This window comes from Gracilinanus agilis, chromosome 3 (genome assembly GCF_016433145.1).
Source record: "Gracilinanus agilis isolate LMUSP501 chromosome 3, AgileGrace, whole genome shotgun sequence".
In the NCBI taxonomy this organism is placed as follows: domain Eukaryota; kingdom Metazoa; phylum Chordata; class Mammalia; order Didelphimorphia; family Didelphidae; genus Gracilinanus; species Gracilinanus agilis.
The window spans coordinates 529,888,780-529,905,494 of NC_058132.1; the positions used below are offsets into that span (position 1 = coordinate 529,888,780).

Genomic DNA, 16,715 nt, shown 5'->3' on the forward strand with positions numbered 1-16,715 from the left:
AAGGGAGAGAGGGAGAGGGAGGGAGGGAGAGAGGGAGAGGGAGGGAGAGAGATAGAGAGGGAGGAGGAAAAAAGAGAGACAGAGAGAGGGAGGGAGGGAGAGGGAGAAGGAAAAGAGAGGGAGAGAATTTCCATGTTGGAAACAGGAACAGTTAAAGAAAATGAAATTGATTCTCAAGTGCATGCACTACTAAATAGAAGCAGTGTTAGGGTAGTGGATGGATGACCAACTCTGGAGTCAGGTAGACCTGGGTTCAAGTTTTGCTTCTTATAGCTTCTGACTGTGGGGCTATACATAAATCACTTAACATCTCAGTGCCTTAGGCAACTCTCTAAGTTTTGTAACTTCCATATGTAGAGGCAACTTGGTGGCTTAGTGAATAGAATGCTGAGCCTGACATATGGGAGAAGTAGGTCCAAATTTGAACTCTTACACTTACTAGCTTAGCTGCATGACCCTGGGCAAGTCACCTAACCTTTTCTGCATCAGTTTACTCAACTATAAAATGGGGATAATAATAACATCTTCTTTATAGGATTATTTTAAAGATCAAATGAGATATTTGAAAAAGTGCTTAGCATTGCACCTGGCATACAGTAGGTGCTTAATAAATGCTTATTTCCCTTTCTCTTCCCTTCCTTCCACATTAGTAAATTAGGATGAATGAAATTACAGATCTAGATCCACCCCCTTTCCAATTTCCTTCTCTAAAAAAAGGGCTACTGAAACCACCCATAAGTGGGAAACCTGAGGAACATGGCAGCTAGGTCAGATTATTGAGAAAGAATACATTGAGACAATACTCTTTTGTTGGCATAGCCTATAAATAAGCCTAACTAGTCATTTTGTAAACAAGGGCCATTGGCCATAATGGAATCTCAAATGACACTTGACTTCTTGGGTTAGGATAGCGACTAGAGAATGTAGACATGGCTTTTGATTTAAATTACTCTATTACACTAAATTACAATATTACACTAGAAGAAAAGTCAATTCAAAATAGAATGGAGAGAAAAAGGCTATGGATTAAGTAACACTAATGTGGAAAAACAATGCACAAACATACACCATTATAGAACATAAGTTTGTGTGAGAGGGAAGACAAAAAAAGGACCACTGAATATTTGAGAAGGGGCTTTTTTCATCTTCAAAATATAGAGAATAAATGCTTATCAGTTTGAAATATTTTTCTTCTTAAAGGCTAGAAGTGGGCCACATGACCTTTCAAGGTTTCATTTTATAAAGAGTGATTTAATTTTTTTTAAATTCTGAGTTAGTTAGAAATTTGTTTTCCTTATATAAGGAAAGAAATGTTGTTGTTATTCTCTTGTAATCATGCCTTATTTGAATAGATTTTATTTGTGTCATGCTCATATTATTTAGATTTAATTATGAAACTTGGTTAGTTCTTTATTTTTTTTTTAATGCCGTTTCAGTGAATGTTTCAGCATCAAAGAATTTGGATTCTAAATCAAGTCAAACAATAGTAGTGGGTAAGTTTCAACAGTTGATGCAGTGTTTTATGTGAAGTTGCCACACTGAGTTAGATAACTTATTAACTGAAAGTGCTTCTATGGGGTAAAAAGAATAGAAAACATTTAGTGACACTTAAAAGAACTAATCTCTATATTTGACTTTATTAAGATCAGAAAGTATAAAATGTATACATTGGTTAGAAATAACTTCAAATACAGATTTTAACTTTTTTTCCCAAATAACCTTTCTTCTCATGTATAATTTTTGGGAGTTGGTAAGTAAGAAAAAAAATGTGACTTTCTATTAGACCAATCAACCCCAGTACAAGCCATGGGGTGTATATGATTGTTTTTTTAACTTTGAATGTGACAGAAAGTCACATTTTTATCCAGGCAGCTTCAATGATTGGCTGGGTAAAATAATCTATAAAAGTCATGTGATGGGGACTAAAAAGGAAAAATAAGTTCCTCTAGAATAAATTCCTGCCAATGGGGTTAATTCAAAGTCCAAATGATTAGATTTCTTTCAAGAAGATTGATGTTAAAAGCGTTACCGAAAGCGACAAAATGTTATTAAAGAAATTCATGTAGATTATTTAGCCATTTTTAATTTTAAAGTTTGTATTTATAAACTATGGTAATGAAAACTATCTTTTTCCTATCTTAAATCATTAATGCTTTCAGAAGCTATTAAATGATTACCTATTCCACCTTCCCAGTTGTAGCCTTCAATCTTGGTCCATCTGCCTGGACTTATTGTGCTCTGCCTAGAATGACTTTTTAAAACCTATTTCCTTTAATCACTGATTCATGAAGTTATTCATTAGGGTATATTTCTATTGTAGATGGTTAATGTCTTTAAATATGTGCCTTCAATATGTAATCTATAAATTCTTAACTTAAATTTTTAGTTCCATAGGTGTTTGAACCATGCAGATTTTTCCCACATAGTGTAACGGTAGAGATTTTCACGTTGATTATTCAGGAGAGTTCTTCAGTACTTGTCTCAAGAATTACCTGTCCAATAATTAAGTTTTCTCATCAATAATATTTCTGTTTTTATCCTATATCATTATTTTAATAGGCAGACGATGAATTTGGTATAATGTTGCTAATTATCTTTTTTCTTCTATTGGGATTTTTTTACTTTTTTTCCTTTCCTATCCTAATTTTAATCAGCCTTCTATATTATATAATAAAAGGTTTATTTACTGTATATCTTTTCCATTCTGTGAATGTACAGTATAACAAAGCAAAGTTATTCCCAATGCCAAAGAAATAATGAATAGTAGAGATTTTAAGATATTTAGACTTATTTAGGCTCAAGGGTGTAACTGGTAAATGTTTTAACTATTGGCTTTCCAGAGGAAAAAAATAATAGGACCTAGGACATAATTTTAAGTTGAATATGTCTTTCATATATTCTCCATCACCTTCTTAAGTCTAGACAATCAACAAAATAATATCTCAAGCCCTAAATATAGCATTTGCCAATTTTTGAGGTGTATAAATGCTTAGACTAAAAATTTAGCAGTTCTCTGGAGTTGGTATAAGCTGACTCCAGCAGATGTCTGGTTAATCCAGCCTACTCATGCCCCTGAATTCCCTGTTGTGGCTTCTCAGGTCTTTGAAATGCCAGGTGGCAAAGGGAGGCACTCAATGCTGGCATGGTTCCTCCTCTGTGGCCTGAAAGCCAAGGTAGGAGAGCAAGGCCATGAGATTTTTCTGTCAGCTTAATTTTCCCATTAATTAGAAAGGGAAATCCTGTCAGTACGGGAAGTCAAACACTCTTCTTCTCCATTAGCACCCTTAGTGCCCTCACCCAGTTGATTGTGAAGCTTCAAATGAAGGATAGAATAACTCTTTAATATGAAAGCATTGGGAACTCTGGCCTCAATTAAGAATCAATTACCAGCGATGTGACTCTTCTTCTCTGAGCCCCCAGACAATTCTCTGATATAAAATGCAGAGCTTGCTGGTCTGGATTGGCAGAGGGAGCTGGCTCATTGGGAGTCCAGTATAACAATGAAATCACAGGGACAGACCAAGAAAAAAATCTATGATCTTTATTTAAGATCATCTTTACTCATAGGACGAATAGTCATTTCCCAGTGGGCAAAACAGTTACCTAAAAAGTTACCTAAAAGTCTGTGGAATACTCATCTTATTTTTCATATAATAAAACAGACACTTATAAGTCCTTTGACATTGTACTCTGATGAATTTATCAATCAGTGCCAGTTCTAAGGTCTTAAAGGCAGTAAGTAGATAGGATGAGAATTGAATTCTGGATAAAATAATAGCAGGCTCTAATATTCTGCCATTTAGTGGTGTACTATCTAGGATTTTCCTAGTTAAAGTTGATCAAGAATTTCTTAGTCATGGCTACAGACTACAGAACACATTGCCCTCAGTTATGAATGCATTTTGATGTTGGAATGATCAGAAACATAGAGGTTGTCATTTGTAGGTTTTTCTTTGATCCATGTTATTTGGAACTCAATAATATAGTATTGGATGATTTAGCTTCTCACTTTGTTTTAGAGTTTTTAGAGCTTTAGAATGACCTAAAATTGAAGGAAGAGGATTCTTTTTCTTTTACTCACAACTATCCTATACCAATTTTTGTCAAATCTTCTTGGTACTTTCTGTAGAAATGTGGGGAGCAGACTATATTTTCCCTCTGTAAGTTAAAGCCATTTGTTTGTCTTTCATTATGTAGCTAGGACTCAGATGTTTTTAACTTACAAGAACAAACATTTGGATGTTCTTAAATTTTAGATTTTTTAAAATTGGAATTTAGCTTTGCTTCTTCTTACCGTGTTTACATTCCGAGTAAGGCATATCCGGGTTTTAAAACTTAACAAGTCATTTCACCAGCCAGGCATGAAAAAATTGTGATAAATTGTTCCAACTGGCATGATAAATGTAAAATGGTGAACATGCCCTGGGTTTTGAGGGTGATTGGAGAAGGAATACCTGTCTCACAAACAAGATACAGTATTTCATTTGGACTCCTGAATTTTTAAGAACAAAAATAGCATTAACTGAATCTTCTCTCCCCCCAAATGCCCACTTATGTAAATAATACAGAAAATGAGAAGTTCTGTAGACCTTTCACCATGCAAAATTATTCCAAGTTATAAAATACTTTTTGATGAGCAATATCTTTCTCACTAAGTTATTTCTTCTATAGATAGATTTGGAATAAAATGGAAACCAGGTGTGGAAAGCAATGAGGTTTTAGCTTATCATGTAACTTTGGCAGTTACATATTTTTTACCCCCAGAGAAATAGTTATTTTCATTTTTAAGTAATCATACATATAGTAACAGAAGGGAAAAGAAACTCTTTCTTTGGACACAGATGATGGAAAGAAGTAGATAGCAGACTGATATCCACCTAACAGTGGACAATGTTATAGGAGGACACTTTAATAACTCTGATTTCTGTAAATCTTTAAGATTTACAAAGCTCTTTCTTAACAACAACCTTGAGAAGTTTACCAAAGCTTAGAATGGTGGAAATGATTTATCAAAGAGCTCATGAATATCCAAAGCAGCAGTAAGAATTCACCTCTCTCCTAACTGTATCAAATATTCTTTCCTCTGTTATCATGTTGCCCCTCACTCTTGAACGTAAAAAGGAGCAGAGGCATGGTATTTAAGAGTTCAATGGAACCACAGAGATCAATGTAGCCCAGTTTGCTAATTTTGCCTAAGTCTCAGAAAGATGAAGTGATTCATCCAGAGTCCCTGAGCTTGAGCATAAGGTCCTCTGACTCCATGCCCAGTAGTGTTCTGCATGTCAGAATTTCTCAAACTGAATTTCACAGTCCTAGAGTTATTCAGTGAAAGAAGATATATTATAATGGACAGACACAGACAGAAAACTTGTCTGACATTCTTGCTATGCCAATACTGTGTGTGCCTTCAAATGGTGAGAAGAACTATTGGTTGTTGGTCCATGTGGATGATGTGAAAGAAAATTTGACTTGTTCTAGAATCAGCCCTTGAGTGCATTCAATAATATATGAAGTCCAGTGAATTGTTATTGGTCTTCCTCTGCACAATATGTGTAACATTGTACTCATTTAGTTTTTTTTTTCTACACTGTTAGTAAAACCCATTGTGATGATTCCTATTTTGAATAACTGGGTGAGATGAAGACATGTGGAAAATGATTTGAAAATACCCATTATGAATAATTAATGGAAATGAAGACATTCGAAAAAACAAAAAAGCAGAAATATTCATCAATAATATATCTCTAACGTACAACAGATATCCATGAAGTCAGTTCAAAGTACAAAATCACAAACAAACAAAATGCAAATATATTTATGGCTATCTTCAATTATGGTTTATGTCTTGTGATTCTGATGTATGATGTGTATATTACTAAATTGTTTTTGAAGTTCTGTGGTTTTGGCAGAGTTGCAGTTATTTACAGATAAAGCAAACTTTTTTAATGTTAAAAGGAAAAAGTGGCTAATAAGGAAATGGAGAAATGAAAGTAATTGTAAAGCACTTAAGAGTCAGTCAGATAGTAAATGTTAAGTGCCTACTATATGCCAGGTAATGTGCTAAGGGCTGGTGGTTCAAAGAAAGGTAAAAGACAATCCCTGCCCTCAAGGAGCTTACAGTCAAATGTGGGAGACACCATGCAAACTATTATGTGCAAATACCTTTTTATACAGAATAAATTTTAAATAACCAATAGAAGGAAAGCACTAGAATAAAGAATTATGAAAGGTTTCCTAGAGAAGGTGGAATCTTAACTAGGGCTTAAAGGAAGCCAGGAGATGGAGATGGCATGTCCAATATGTTCTAAATGCAGGAACAATTGCTGATCGCTATGTGTTTCTCACTAAGTTGTTTCTGTCTTTGTTATATTCAGAATAAAATCTACCAGGAAATAGAATTAAAAAAAAAACATTATAGAGTTTGGTACCATTAGTAATGGACAGTTAAGATTTTTGCATCAATATTCATTAAAGAAATTGGTCTGTAATTTCCTTTCTGTTTTTGGTCTTCCTGGCTTAGGTATCATCATCATATTTGTGTTATATAAAGAATTTGGTAGGACTCATCCCTTGCTAATTTTGCCAAATAGTTTGTTTAGTATTGGGATTAACTATTCTTTAAATGCTTGCTAGAATTTACTTGTAAATATGTCTGGCCCTGGGGATTTTTTCTTAGGGAATTTATTGATAGCTTATTCAATTTCTTTTTCTGAGATGGGATTATCTAAGTATTCTATTTCCTCTTTTGTTAATCTAGGCAATTTATGTTTTTGTAAATATTCATCTAGATTATCAGATTTGTTGTCATAAAATTGGACAAAATAGCTCCTAATGACTGCCTTAATTTCTTCTTCATTGGAGGTGAAATCATCCTTTTCATTTTTGATACTGGTAATTTGATCCTCTTCTTTCCTTTTTTCTAATCAGAGTAATTTTATTTGTTTTTTCATATAATCAACACAGGCTTTATTTATTAATTCAATAGATCTTTTACTTTCAATTCTCCTTTAAATGTTAGGATTTCCAATTTAGCCTTTATATGGGAATTTTTAATTTGTTCTTTTTATAGTTTTTTTTTACTTGCATGTCTAATTTATTGATCTGCTTTTTTTCTATTTTATTGATATAAGCATTCAGGGATATAAATTGTCCCCTGAGTACTGCTTTGGCTATATTTTGATATGTTGCCTCCTCATCGTCATTCTCTTCAGTGAAATCAATGATTATTTCTATGATTTGTTCTTTGACCCATTCATTTTGAAGAATTAGATTATTTAGTTTCCAATTAATTTTTAATTTGCCTTTCCATGAACCCCTATTGATTATAATTTTATTGTATTATGATCTAGAAAAGCTACATTTGTTATTTCTGTTTTTCTCTTTTGGTTGTGAAGTTGGCAAATCTATGGAAATGTATGCCTATGAGGGCTGTTCTCCTCTCCCTCTCCAACGCACCTGAGGACATTTCTCACATGACCTGCCCCTCTGCCCAGCAGCCCAATGCGAGTACTTCCTCCCTCCCCTGTCTGGGGTAATGGGGCAATTCACATGCACATGAGGGTCACATTTTGAGCAATTGGTCTCTAAAAGGTTCACCATCATTGCCCTAATACATTGTCAGTTTTTATATATATACCATGTGCTACTGAAAAGTAGATATATTTTTTATCCCTATTTAATTTCTTCTAGATAGCTATTAAATCTAAATTTTCTAAAATTTCATTTACTTCCTTTACTTTCTTATTTATTTTTTTGGTTAGATTTATCTAATTCTGATAGGGGAAAATTGAAGTCCCCCCACTAGTATAGTTTTACTGTCTATTTCTTCCTTAACTACCTTTAGTTTCTCTTTTTAAAATCTAGATGCTATACCCTTGGTGAACATATGTTAGGTACTGATATTGCTTCATTGTCTATACTACCTTTTATCAAGTTATTAATGGACATGTAAGAAAATGATTTTAAAAATCTTTGGGGCATGGGTTCCAATAAAAGAGTTTTTGTTTTTACTGAGAGGTTTCAGAAACAACAAAAAGTTTGAGACTTTTAGAGTAGGATCTCAATGCCACAATGGTATTTTTCCAGCTAGGAATTTTTCCTTCTCTTACTAACTACTGCCTCATTTCTCATGATCCTTGAACTCTGATGACTTTGGCTTTGAAGCATCTAGGTGGTGCACAATAGACAGAATGTAGGAGAACTTGGAGTCAGGAAGACCTAAGCTTGAATCTTTTCTCAGATCCTCCCTAACTTTGTGATCCCTGAGCAAGTTGCTTAATCTCTCTCTGTCTCAATTCCCTTACCTATAAAATGGGTATTATAATATTACCTACCCCTCAGGATTAAAATATACAAATTACTTTGTCAAACTTTGGGCATTATATAAATACTAGCAATACTTATTATTAGGTACTCAGAGCCCAAGGTTTTAAATAGTCATTTTTCCTAAAGCCTTGAAGATAAACAAGGGAACATTTATTTTTCCAAATATCTACCCTTTAACTTTAGATCTTGAAAGTTTGAACTCATAGTCAGAAGCCAAAATAGAAGCTAAAACAGGGGTCAGAAAACTATGACATGCATGCCAGAGAGATGGCACGTGAACCAGTTTTCATTGGCATGTAGATCACTGCTACCACTGTGCACCCACCCAATATTCCCTTTCACCATAGTGCCACCAATTTGTGAGTTGGCAGCTACCACATGTTCCCTTTCTAGCTTGGGAAAATCCATATGGTTCCTCCCCATTTTGTCCCAGTATCACTGGTTGGCAGCTCTCACTTGGTCAGTATCTGTTTGTGAGTCAGTAGTTAACACCAACCCCTGGGCAGAGCAGAAAGAAGTCAGAACCTTGGCATACCACTCATAAAAAACAACAGATGCCCTGGGCTAGAGCTAGAGTCAAATTGTGCCTATCTAAGCCAGAGTAACCTGAGTAGTATCTAAGTACAAAGTAGGCTAGCCTCACCATACCTCTAAGCCTGAAAAATAGTATGTACTATTTATATTATTTATAACCATTCCTTTAATAGAATTCTTTTAAACCTTTACCATCTATCTTAGAATCAATACTAAGTATAGGTTCCAAGTAGAAATGCTGGAAGGGTTAGCCAACTGGAATTAAGTGACTTGCCTATGATCACACAGCTAGGAAGTATCTGAGGCCATATTTGAACCCAGGACTGCATGTCTCCAGATCTGGCTCTCTATCCATGATCCACCTGACTGCACACTGAATATATTTATTTTTAAACCCTTACCTTCCATCTTAGAATCAATACTGATGTGTATTGGTTTTAATGCAGAAGAGTGGTAAAGGCTAGCAATAGGGGTTAAGTGACTTGCCCATGGTTGCTCCCAATCCACTGAGCTGTCCCCATTTACTCAACTGCTTCAGATGCTCGTTCTCTCTACAGACCATGTTGGTTACTTAACTAACTAAAAAAAGTCTCTAAAACAAAATTAGTCACTGTACTAAAAGAATAAAATCCGTAAATTTCAGCTATGTGTTTGTGGCTGCTGCATCCTGCTCCTTCCAAACTCTCAAATTCCTCAATTCAGTGATTTTTCCTATTGAAGGCATTCGTGGAAATTGATGGCATCTTTAGTAAAAATTGTCTCTCCTCCTTTAATTAAACTTTTGCATTTTGATAGATACTTGAAAATTGTAAATAAATACTCATTAATTATATTTCCCTTTTATATATTCTGCCTTTCATTTGACACTCCCCAAAGTTACATCAAACATTTTACAGACTTCACAAAAAATGTGTCATTCATTCAGTAAATAGAATTCTATTAGTTCATCAACTAGCATTTATTAAGTGACTACTGTTTGCCAGTTTTGTACTAGATGGTAGGGAAAAACAACAACAGCAAAATAATTCCTATTGGAATGCATATTATATATATATATATGTATACATTGTATATTATATATATTTTATTTATGTATACATTGTATATTATATGTAATAATATATTGTATACCTTATAGACTATATAATTATATATGCATGCTTTGTATATTATAGATAGTTATATATACATACTTTCTGTATGATACATAATTATATGTGCACACCTTATATATAATAAGTAATATATAATTATGCATGCATGGTATATTAGATATATTTTATCCATACATTTTATATCATATATAATTTTATATATGCACAAGTATATATAATTTTATATACATGCATTGTATGTGACATATAATATATAATTCTATATTAATATCTGGTATATTATATGATTACATATGCATACATTGTATATTATATATAATTATGTACACCTTGTATTTACATATAATATATGCATATATTTTAAATTATATATCATTATATATGTTGAATATTATATAAAATTATATATGCACACATTGTGTATTATATAATTGTACACTTTGAATATTATATAAATATATATGCATACATTATATTATATATAAAAACACACACCTATATGTGTCTTTGACTGCTGACTACAATTTGAAAATCTCAAGTTTCAGTGACGTGGCTGAGTGGATTGAGAGCCAGACCTAGAGACAGAAGGTTCAGGGTTCAAATCTAGCCTCAGACATTTCCTAGCTATGTGACCCTGGACAAGGCACTTAACCCCCATTGCCTGACCCTTACTGCTCTTTACCTACAGTATTGGTTCTAAAATGGAAGGGTAAGCATTTTTAAAAATCAAAGCAAACAAACAATAACAGTAAAAAACTCCCAAGATACCTAAAGTAGATATTTGTAAAAGTATGGCAGTGGTGGTGGTACAGTGGATAGAGTGCTATGCCTGGAGTCAGAAAGATTCATTTCCTTGAGTTCAAATCTGGCCTCGGATGCTTATTATCTGGTTGACCCTGGGCAAATCACTTCATCTGTTTGCCTCAATTTCTTCCAAAGAAGAAGAAAATGGTAAACCACTCCAGTATTTTTGTTAAGAAAACTCCAAATCGGATCATGAGTTAGACACGACCGAAAAATGGCTGAGCAATAAATCTCTCTGTGCATGTACATATGTATGTTCATGTGTGTATATGTTATAGAAACAAAGATAAGCCTCTCTTTCTGCAAGAAATCTTTCCCATTCCTCCTTAATATTTGTGCCTTCCCTCCGTTGACCTCCATTTTATTGTGTCTATGACTTGTTTGTACTGTTGTTTGCATGTTGTTTCCCCCAATTACATTGTAAACTCCTCAAGGGTAATGCTAATGCTTAGAACAGTATCTGTCCCATGGTTGACTTGACCAGAAAACACCTTTAAAAAGGATAAAAGGTGGCAGAAGTGGGAGCGAGAGGAGGAACAGGGAGAGATCTTGAAAGGAAGGATCATCCAGAAGATGGGGCTTGGGTTGGGTCTTAAAGGAAACCAGGAATTCCAGGATGTGAAACCAGGCAAAATACCATGAAAAAGGGATCTCTTTTGGGTGAATAGGAGGGAACTCATGGGTGTGGGGCTTTTATAAAAGACAATTGTCAAGCAAAAGGAATGAATATAATAGATATTTGTGGGATGAATTGGAATTGACCAAAATTAATGAGAAGGAATTTGGATGCTTTAACTAAGAAAGTACTAAATGGTTACTACTGTACAGAACATCTAGATAATTGCTAAATGTATGCAATAGTAGACACATTTATCATAGCCAAGATTTGCTCCTCACCTAAACGTAAGATAACCTACCATTTTAGAGGAAATATTGAGTTCTAAAATAGGCCAAATTATATTAACCTGAAGGTATTCTTGCCAAATTTAAATGAAATCTAATGCCAGTATTTACTCAGGGTTTTCATTTTGCCCCTCATCCCACGGTTACTCACTTATTTTGGATTTTGGGGGGGGGAGGTCAATATTTTTTGTAAGTTCCTTTAACACCTTCCATATCATGTATGATGAAAACTCAGTATGATTGGGAAATAACAAAATGTTCCAAACTATTTTCCATTTAACTGAGAGTTATCCCATTTCATTCAGTGAAATTACCTAAGTCAAAGAAGAGGAAGCTACTCAGGGAATAGATATGTGAACCTCATTTTCAGGTTAGCTGTGTTCTCCATTATGTATCTTTATTTATTTATTTGTTTGTTTGTTTTTATTATTTATTTATTTGTTTTTTAATTTTTTAAGCCCTTAACTTCTGTGTATTGGCTCCTAGGTGGAAGAGTGGTAAGGGTGGGCAATGAGGGTCAAGAGACTTGCCCAGGGTCACACAGCTGGGAAGTGTCTGAGGTCGGATTTGAACCTAGGACTTCTCTTCTCTAGGCCTGACTCTCAATCCACTGAGCTACCCAGCTGCCCCTACCATTATGTATTTTTAGATACATGGCATATATATTCTAACTACAAATCTTCAGTGTGATAAATAAATCATAAGTTCTTCTTGAAAGAAGCCTAATAAAAATGAAAAGTTAAAATTATTTTTGACTAAGTAGAAAGTAATCTGCAAGTGGAAAAGTATATGTGATTAGAGATAGTGATTGGAAATTAGATTGATTTCCATAAACTATAATAGAAAATTTCATATTTATATTCACATTTTTTCACATTCTATAGTTTAAGAAGCAACTAAATATAAGTGGGGAAAAAAATGAGACATGCAACTAACCTTAAGTGATATATTGTGCATGTATCATTTCTTTGAAGATTTTAAAAGAAATATGTTCATTATCACTTCAATTTAGTAATGTCAAATAATAACCCTATGTTAAGAATTTCTTTTTTAAGTTGGAAAAGCAAATTATTCATTTCCTGTGAACAGTTCTAGTAAATAAAACAGGCTTTTTTTTTGTATAAGGTAAAACCTATCCTGAATATCTTATTTAAGCTCCAGTGTGAAAAACATGGTATTGGTGTTCAGTTTTATTAAAATGAGGACAGATGGCATATGGATTAACTTCATGAAGTCATGGCTGTCATCTGGACAACTAGGATTCAGAATATGAGGAATTTGGTGATGAAGATAAGAATCCCTTCAAACACTGAGAAATCAGTTTGGTCAAATTTTCTTTTCATTCTTTATTTAAAGCAGGGGGTTTAATTAATAGAAATGTTTCTATTCTCTATATTCAAAGTAGTTACATTAGTGTAAAGTAGTTTATTTAATTAACTCAGGGTCTGTTGGAAGCCAGGGAATTTCTTTCTTTTCTTTTGAACTGACATTTTTATTTAACTATAACATTTTATCAATCAGATTGAGTGCTTTTTTTTTTCATTTTCAGGGAAGAATTATTAAAAGAATCTCACTAGATGGCAAAATTCAGTTTGTATTTTTTTAAGGATGTTGAGAAATGATTTTTTAAAAATATTTCTTTGCTTTCTTTACTTTCTTTTGTTCAATGGAAAAAAGCTTTTTTTTTTCTCACCAGATTAAAGTGTATTTATTAAATGATACCTTTAAAGTAAGTTTAGGCATGAGCAATAGTCAAAATACATTTAGAATACAATAGTGGAGTTACCCAGTAGGAGAGGTATTTAAGGGGCACTGACCTTTTTTCTCTCATTTGATAATCAGTAGAGCTATTTCTATTTTTGTAAATAATTTGTTGTTCAATCATTTTCTTTTGTATCTGGCTCTTCTTGATCCCATTTGAGGTTTTCTTGGCAAAAATACTAGAATCACTTGCCATTTACTTCTCCAGCTTATTTTACAGTTGAGGAAACTGAGGCAAAGTTAAGTGACTTGCACAGGATCACACAGCTAATACATGCCTGAGGCTGGATTTGAACTCAGAAAAATGAGTCTTCCTGACTCTAAGCCCAGTACTCTATCAACTGTGCCACCTACCTACCTAGCTGTAAAGAACATTGAACACTAAAATAAAAATAACAAGTGTGCTACCTGCGTAATATCCAATATAGGGAAGTCAAGAAGTAGTCAAGTATAGAGGAAGGAGCATTAGCATTGTCTCAAAAGTCTCAGCATTGTTTCAAATCCCATCTGGTGATGCTCACTACCCTGTGGGTTTGGGCAAGTTGCTTAATCCCACTAAGCCTCTGTTTCTTGGTTTGTAAAATGAAAGTTGGATTAGATGCCTTCTATTATCTTTTCCCGCTATAGATCTATGATCCTATGAAATAATTGGAGATCATGACATGAAGATCAGTTTGTTTTCAGGTAGAAATGGAAAACACAAGACATTATGTGTATATATAATTGACTTTCAAATAAAAGAAACTAGCTGCATTTTAAAGTTTCGTATAAAATAAAATGTTTAGTAAAATGGTTACGATTTAGTGAAGGCTAAATAAGAAGTCTTAATCTAATTATTTAAAGCATATAAATTCCTAAAAGTGGAACTCATTCAAATAAATATGTAAGATATTATTTCCCTATGCTTTATAAAGTCAGTTTATAAGTCTGATAAAACCTTTCTTTAATTAGATACCTAAATAAATTGAATTATATGAAATATCTCCTATAGAGTAATGAAAAAATTACCGTAGAAATTACACGATACTTTCAGAATTGTGTTAGAAAAGAAACTAATTCTCCTTTGACTTTGTTCTTCCGTTGTCCTGTTTGTACTATTCCTATTTTTCCTCATTAATAGAACAGGCATCTTCGTGGCATATATTGGAACCAATAGAAGAACGTTCAGAGGAAGAAAAAGGTAGCAGTGGTGTCAATCAAGGCTTGGGTACATAAATTACTATATTTTTTATGAAAATAGATGAAACCTTGAAAATCTGTTATCTACAATGTTGTGATACTGTACATTTATATTAAGGAGATATTTAGAATTTATAAACATTTTCTATTTGTGACATATATATTCATCCACTTAACATTCAGCAAGTGTATATTAAGTGCCAACTCTTTGCACAGGCTTTTGGTATAAAAAACAAAAAAATGAAATAGATTCGAATCCCAAGGAGATCAGAACTGCTGAATGGATATACAACATATGCAGATGATTTAAGTAAAAATATATACAACACAAATAATTTCTTGGGGGTACTAATAACAAGAAAAATCAGGCAACCACACAAAGGAAGTAGCTCCTTAGCAGAGCCTCAGAGGACTTTAAGGGTTCCAGGAGGTGGACATGAAGAAGAGGGGCATCATTCCAGCACAAAGATGGAAAATGTAATGTTTTGAATGGGGAAATGCAACTAGGTGTAATATAGAATGAATTAAGGGGGAGAAATATGAAATAAGGTACGAAGTGTAGGGTGGAGCCAGATTGCAAAAGATTTCAAATGACCCCAAAAAGAGAATTTTATTTTTTTACCAGAAACAGTAAGGAGACAAAGAAGCTCTGTTACCTGGTCCCATTTCTTATTAAATACTTCCATTAAAAAAATTAATCCCTCACTTTCCATCTTAGAATCAATATTGGTTCCAAGACCAAAAATGGTAAGGGTTAGGCAATTGGAATTAAGTGACTTGCCAGGGTCAAACAAGCTAGGAAGTATCTGAGGCCAGATTTGAACCAGGACTTCATCTTCAGGTCTGGTTTTCTATCTACTGAGCCCTCTAGCTGTCCCCTTCCATTTATTTTTATGGGAATATACAGTGTTCCAAGCACAGTGCTTTTATTAGTAGGCACTTAAAATGCCGGCTGAGTTGAAATGGAAATGAATAAAATACTTTGAAAATTCATCCAAATCTAAATAGTTTAAAAAATTTCCCTAATCTAAGACATTAAAAAATTTTGGTGGCAAGTTTGCCCCTATATCACATACTATTAAGTGACTTATAAATATTTGCTTTATTAGTAAATACCAAAATAGTAAAACTAGTCAAAGGCAAAAGATGAAATGACCATTTCCATTAAAACAGTTTTAATAGCAAGAAACTCTGAATTTTAGGTGCTTTCATTTAAAATTAAATTGCTGACTTCTCTTGGGTAATAATTGAAACTGTTAGTGATTTGCTTTTGTTAATTCAATTTTTGACTAGTTTAATTAGAAGGTGTTGAAGTGATTCTTCAGCAAGATCATAAACAGATTATTTTAATACCATAGTCATAATTTATAAAAAATTTTTTATAACTAATTTGATATAATTTCAATGTCTCTGTATTATATGTTATAATGAAATAGGCTGTGTTTTGGGAAAGAAAAACAAATAGGTTTCATCCCTTACACTACTGAATTTCTTTGGCTAGCAAAGATCAGTGAATGATTTTGACCAACTCATATTTATGTCAGTTCAATTGGGAGGTATATATGGTATTTCACACACAGAAAACAGTTAATACTCATGAGTCCTCCCTCTAATTTCATTCTACCACCTGGAACACATATTACATACAAGGCAATTATTTAAATTATATTTATATATCCACTGGAAAAATATGTAAATTTTAAAATAATACCTGCCATCTTGGGGAGGGAAAGAGAACATAAATCACAAGGTGTCAGTTATTAAAAATTGAAACTACGTGTAGTTTGGGAAACAAACGTAAAATGAAATAAATAAACAAGAGGACAATGGAGGGAATGTGATTGACTCAGGACAACTCATCCCCATCATGGTCTTAGACCAGTAGCTTCATCAAAATGGAAAAGAAGGATATCACATTAGGAGCGTGTCTTCATTACAGCACTAGTCATTTCAGGAATGATTTTACAAAATGGCGCAACCAGCAATCTAAAAGCATACATTCATTTATCTCATTTAAACAACAGAAGTCATCTCTCCAGTTGGTGTGTTATCCCTTTGTTTCTCTTATTGCCCATTCTCAGCTCTCTTTGGGTG

At 33.5% G+C, this 16,715-nt stretch overlaps 1 protein-coding gene across 1 annotated transcript in view; it reads left to right on the forward strand.

The window, feature by feature from the left end:
* DZIP1 (DAZ interacting zinc finger protein 1) overlaps positions 1-16,715 on the forward strand; it is a 95,429-nt gene that overhangs the window by 54,855 nt on the left and 23,859 nt on the right. The window contains exons 10-11 of the mRNA XM_044670568.1: positions 1,437-1,493; positions 14,563-14,649. Of these exons, the coding sequence (XP_044526503.1) occupies positions 1,437-1,493; positions 14,563-14,649 (144 nt within the window). The remainder of the gene's footprint in view (positions 1-1,436; positions 1,494-14,562; positions 14,650-16,715) is intronic.